General features: G+C 45.0%; 1 protein-coding gene across 1 annotated transcript in view; it reads left to right on the top strand.

Annotated features, from left to right (window-relative positions):
* Cpvl (carboxypeptidase vitellogenic like) overlaps positions 1-6,000 on the top strand; it is a 102,435-nt gene that overhangs the window by 37,865 nt on the left and 58,570 nt on the right. Inside the window, exons 8-9 of the mRNA XM_055611875.1 lie at positions 521-652; positions 5,743-5,841. Coding sequence (XP_055467850.1) covers positions 521-652; positions 5,743-5,841 — 231 coding nt within the window. The remainder of the gene's footprint in view (positions 1-520; positions 653-5,742; positions 5,842-6,000) is intronic.

The following is a 6,000-nucleotide window of genomic DNA, read 5'->3' as shown; positions in this document are numbered from 1 at the left end:
TCTTTCTTTCTTTCTTTCTTTCTTTCTTTCTTTCTTTCTTTCTTTCTCTCTCTCTCTCTCTCTCTCTCCCTCCCTCCCTCCCTCCCTCCCTCCCTCTCTCTCTCTCTCTCTTTCTTTCTTTCTTTCTTTCTTTCTTTCTTTCTTTCTTTCTTTCTTTCTTTCTTAATCTGTCCCTGAAAGAGACTAATTCCTATGAATCGAATGAAATACCCCTCTTAACTCGGAGGCCTAACTTGTTGAAAGATAATGTTGACTTAACTCAAGTTTAATTCTTAGCTAAAACCTTTCAGTGTGCCAACCTATTGTTTCAGCCTGTGTTGGTTGCCAAGGACAGATTGTGTGGATGTGAATATTGTACTGTATGTTGGCTTTTCTGTTGTATGCGTGTCTGTGCGTATAATTGTCTGGCTTGAGTGATCCCAGCAAAAACTGATAGGTCATTGCAGAGTGTTTCTTCTTGAAGCAAAGGATGCTCGGACCTTCTCTCTCTAGCCCTGACGTGTGTCACTTCTGTTACCAGATTATAGGAGGGTATGCAACATTCATGTCTGAAATTGGCCTGTTGGATGAACAGCAGAAGAAGCATTTCCAGAAGCAGTGTAACAAGTGCATAGAGTTCATCAAAGAGCAGAAGTGGATGCTGGCCTTTGAAGTAAGTTCTGGGGGCCCCTGGCTGCCCTTGAGGAATTAAAACCATCTGTGGAGAGGCGGGGTCACTAAGCACATCATGGTGCTCCAGATTTCGGGATGATATCTATCCCCTCTTCTGTCTATGGTCAGGAGAGGAGTTGAGTGGGCATGAAGAAAGCCACAACTGCATTTCTCTGAATTTACTTCGCCTGTGTTTTTAACTTGAGATCATCCTGGCATGCTTATCTAACTGTGTCTTTCATTAGCTGTTCTGATTTCTTTAAATGCTTTGTGGGACCTGAGAGCATTCTGTAACATATGGAAATCAGAAGCAAGGCAACCTGGGAAATGGATGCCTGAGCTTCAACAGATGCTCGGAAACATTTAGAAGGGTTACACAAGCGGGACTTCAATTTGAGAAGTGACCCAGTGTGTAGCCAAAGTCACATGCTTCCAAGTGTCAGGATCAAAGATTACAAAGTGTAGTGTAATGGGAGACACCTTCCAAGAGACACAGTGTTTGTGAATATTATTACAGAATTAACACTTGAACATGAGAGTGGTGATATGATTTGAGCCTTCACCTGCTTGTTTCTCTTTGGATTTTGGTGATTTAAGGTGTAAGGTTACAATTAACCCTGAGATACAGGAAGTTGTATGTTTTAGCCAATGCAAACACAAGGTAAACAACCTTCCTTTATTGTTTTTGCTATGCATCTACAGAACCAACCCACCTGACACACAGGTAAATTAGACAAGGGATGGACTCTGAGGACCTCAATCTGCTTGCTCTTAGACATGTACCCTATGTCCCTAAAGTGACTGTGACTGTTCAGACCAAGGTTTAGTGTTAATAGACATTCAGGTGCATCAAATATGCCAATTATGATTGAAACAGGAGACATACACACTTGGGAAGAAAAGAGGCAATTTAAAGTGATGCTTATTTTATAAGCAGGGTACCAGGACATTACTGAGATCCCTTTTGGAGGTTGATCTGTTATGAAGTCTGATAGCAGCAGGCTGCCCAGATGGGTTGAGAAAAGGGAAGTCCCAGCCCTAGGAAGAATGCTGGCAGATTCTCCTTTCTGTGTCAGGGTACCAGATGTGGCTGAGAATATGGAGTCCAAATGCCTCGTGCAGTTGTAAACATGAAGGAAGCAGGATTGTCATGGAAGCATGTAAGGTCATGCTCTCACTGGCAATAATAGCATCTTCAGGATGGGTTTTAGGGTTTAGGCTACCTGCTGTGGTAGAGATGGAGGGGAAGGAAAGCTTGAGAATTGTAGGATGACTACCAGGTTTCATATGACATGAGTCTAAACTGCAAGAGAGAGACATTTTCTATGCTTTTGAAGAAGCACATAGAAATTATTAAGCAGTGTCTGGAGCAAGACCAGTGGAGATGCCGGAAGGAAGGAAGGAAGGAAGGAAGGAAGAAAGGAAGGAAGGAAGGAAGGAAGGAAGGAAGGAAGGAAAATAATGTCTGTGGCACACGATGTGACAGGAATGTCACTCCCGGGTTGAAGAAACTGTTGAAAGGTGTGGGTGGTTTGTACTGTTAGAGACAACGAGACTCTGGCCCAGGAGTCTTTCCCAAACCAAATTCAGTAGAAAATTAAAATGAAAACCCTCTCCTGCCAGCCCTTGAAGGTATGGGATATCTCTCTAAGATCTTGAGTGATGGATTAAAGCCCCTGAGTTTTCAAAGGAAATAGACAAAGCAGTGATTAGTGGGTTAGCCAAAGATGCTGTATCATCCTGAAATTCAAGAGGACACAAAATGAGGACAAAAATTTCAAGTCCAACAGACTGAGCCTGGATGATGTTCTGACTCTTATTGTAAAAATTTTATTTTATTTTACGTGTATGACTACCTACATGTATGTATGTGCACCACATGCATTCCTGGTGCCCCTAGAGGCCAGAATAAGGTGTCAGATCCCCTGGAACTGGTTGTTAACCACCATGTACGTGCTGGCAACCGAACCTGAGTCCTCTGTTCCCCCTGGCCCAGTGTTTTGATTTTTCAAGGTGGATCAATTAGTAAAAGAACAGTAACAGCTGTTGACAGGGAAACAGGGAGACAGTTGTTGGCTAATTGTTGTCATCCCTACTCACGCACTGATGGGGATGCTAGGCCGAGAGGAGGAGCCATAGAAGGACACATGTAGATTGTGGGAGGCCTAGGGCTGGCCTGACTCCTAGCCCAGTGTTTCTCCCTCATACAGTAGCTCTTGGGTGTTTTATAAAAATCCCAAGGCATCCTCACAACTCTACAAGAATAAAATGGCCGTTCTCTGGTCCCTTCTGTTTCCTTCCTGACAATGTTCTGAGTCACAAAACATTCTCTGTGAAACACATTTTTGATCAGAGAGTAGATTTCAAAAGTCTGGACTAAAGTAGACACATCATTTGTTAGACAGCAGATGTTTTGTTTCTTGGTGAAAGCAAATCTATTGTTTTATTTTTTAATTAAAAATGGGTGTGTGTATACGTGTGGGTGTGTGTACATGTGCTGGTGTATACACACTAGCACAAATGTGTTCATGTATGTATATGTGCAGGCCAGAGGTTGACGTCAGGCCTCTTCACAGGTGTTCATCACTCTCCTCTTTGCTTTGTGAGGCAGGGTCTCTCACTTGCCTGGGAGTCACCTAGATATATGCTATAGAAACTACTCAGAGAATCCAGGATCTATCTATTTTCATCTCCAAGGCTCTGGGGTTACTACCGAGCACCACAAAGCCAGGGTTTTTATGCAGGGACCAAGGGTTGAACTTGGGTCCTCATGCACGTGTGGCAAGTACCTTACCAACTGGCCTACCACCGAACTGACTCTCACTGGTGTTGAGGATGGCTTCTAAAGATGCCTTCCACGAGTGGCGTGTGCATTCAGTACAACTTCTAGCACCGAGTGGGCAAATTAAAGAAAGGCACCTGCTCTGGGAAGCTGTAGGTTTATTGTTTAACAAGCAGGCATCTCCACCCACGGTGTGGAGACGAAGCGCGGGTGTTTCTCCAGATGCAGCCCATAGCAGAATTCCCAGCATGCTTAGCAGACTTTGGATGGTTCTTTACCCTTTTCAAGCCTCATCCACAGCCCACATCTCCACACAGGACCACTGCACAGCCAGAGGTGTTGAGGGCAGGGAGGCACTTCAGTCTGACTGTGCGTTTGAGAGTACAGGCAAATGTGTGGTTGAGAGTACAGGCTGATGCCACGGAGGGCTTAGAGACTCACGGCTGCCCGTATCAGTGGGTACCTTGGTCAAGGTATGTACTTCTGTGAATCTTAGTTCCCCCACCGAGCATTAGGATAATGGTATTTTATCTTATAATAAACTACACTGATTCTTGATGGGTGGTTTTTAGAATGTTTTGAATTCATGCCACACAATTCTTTCAGAGGACCCTCTTAGAAACTTCAACAGCAGCAGAGAGACACGCCGACTCTACCCACAAGCTCCTCTTTTCTTCATCTTCCAGCTTTAACCCAGACCTGACCCTTCCCTAATACCCTGTACCCCCACAGCTCTCCAGTGTCGACTCATAAAGCAGCTCTCTCCCTCCTTCTTCATTGTTGCTTCCGGGATACTTTCCTCTTCCTCCTAAAGCACTGAGCTTTGCATTTCAGAGCCTCAGGCACCACCAAGCACTGTCTAGGGCAGCTGTCTATACTGTAGGTCTTTGCTCACATTATGAGCATTACAGTTCCTGTGTCCCTTAGTCTCTATTTTTTTTCCTGTAATCTTTTTCTTCCCTTTATTTACTAATTCTTGCTAAAAAAAAAAAAAACAAAACAAAACCCTAAACTAAACTAAATATAAACAAACAAACGCAACCAAGTAAATAAACAACCAGACAAAAAACTTCCAGAGCCATTACCCACAGCCCGAAGCTGAAACACCCTTATTTGGTCGCCATATCCTATTCCTCTAGTCCAGTCTGCTGACGCAGCAACTGTAGTAATGGTGCAGCTCCGGTAGCTTTCGGCCCACCGAGCCACCACCTCTCTAGGAGCCCTAAGCCCTACGCCTTCATCTCTCTGGTTACCCGATCTAAACCCGGGGTCACACATTCAAGATGCTGAGCTCTGCTAGTGCTTCCTCCAACATCTTTGACTAAGCTGCAGCCCTGGCTCATGGTACCTTCTTTGCTACCTTCATGCTGGCCCGTATGCAGCAGCCAATGGCTGGAGAACAACAAAGCCTCCCTGTGGGTAACCAAACCTGCTGGTAACTGAACCTGGAGTCCGTAGATACCCTCCACCAGCTCCAAGGCCTTGACTCTCAGCCCACAGCCTATGTCCTCTCTGCTCACACGTGGGTGAGTGTTCTAGGGACCATGGGAAGGTGACCCTACTCACGAGGCAGATTCGCACGTGGAAGCATCTGGTTTTCCTATCTTCTGCCTAGAACATTCTTTTTATGGTTGTCTACATTCTTGGCTTTCTTCCAGCCAGTGGGTCAAAACTCAAGTGTCATCTTGTAAGTGAAACATCTTTGTTCAGTGTTTCCTGCACATAGGCACACACACACATACCCACACTCTTGTTCTCCTTACCATCCCCTAATGCTGAGATACCGGACCATGGTGGCCTCGCCATGCTTACTTGTGTTTTCCTAGAACATAAGTCCTATGAGTGGTGGCATTTGCCTGTTGCAAATGTTCAGAAAGCAAAATGAAAAAGATTTTAAAACAGAAGGGCTGGAGAGGTAGCTCAGTTGGTGAAATGCTTGTCATGTCCTAAAGACTTGAATCAGAACTCCAAACCCCAAGGGAAAACAAGAGCTTGGGCATGGTGTCATGGACTTGTGCCGAGGACCCCAATCTACCCTATTTGGTGAGTCCTAGAGAGACCCTGTCTCCAATAAGACAATGGGCAGTGCCTGAGGACTGATAGGTTGTCCTTGGATCCCCACATGTGTGTCCATGCACACACACTCATATGCACGTCATGCATATGAATGCATATATGCACACACAAACACACATATAGACAGACATCCTAAAAGGAAAGAAAATGGAAGCTGACCTGACCATATGATATAACAAATGTGTGTTACCACTCGCTGACGCTGTCCTTCTCTTCCTCTCTCCCTGACCAAGATCCTGGATAAGCTGCTGGATGGAGACCTAACAAGTGACCTATCTTACTTCCAGAATGTGACAGGATGCACCAATTACTACAACATCTTACAGTGCACGGTAACAACCACTATTTCAAAACCACAGCAATGTGTGCTTACAAAACCAAGCTGCCTGTGATGGGAAAACGTGGCTCAATTTAAACTCGATGGCTGTGTCCACCACGTGTTGCCTAACGTTGTCTCCTACCCTGTGAGGGTTGTTTCTCACTGGGCTTGC

The sequence above is a fragment of the Psammomys obesus genome, unplaced genomic scaffold, assembly GCF_907164565.1.
Source record: "Psammomys obesus unplaced genomic scaffold, mPsaObe1.curated_primary_1811, whole genome shotgun sequence".
In the NCBI taxonomy this organism is placed as follows: domain Eukaryota; kingdom Metazoa; phylum Chordata; class Mammalia; order Rodentia; family Muridae; genus Psammomys; species Psammomys obesus.
Note: the sequence above shows the minus strand (reverse complement) of the source record. Positions and strands in the feature narration are given on the sequence as shown.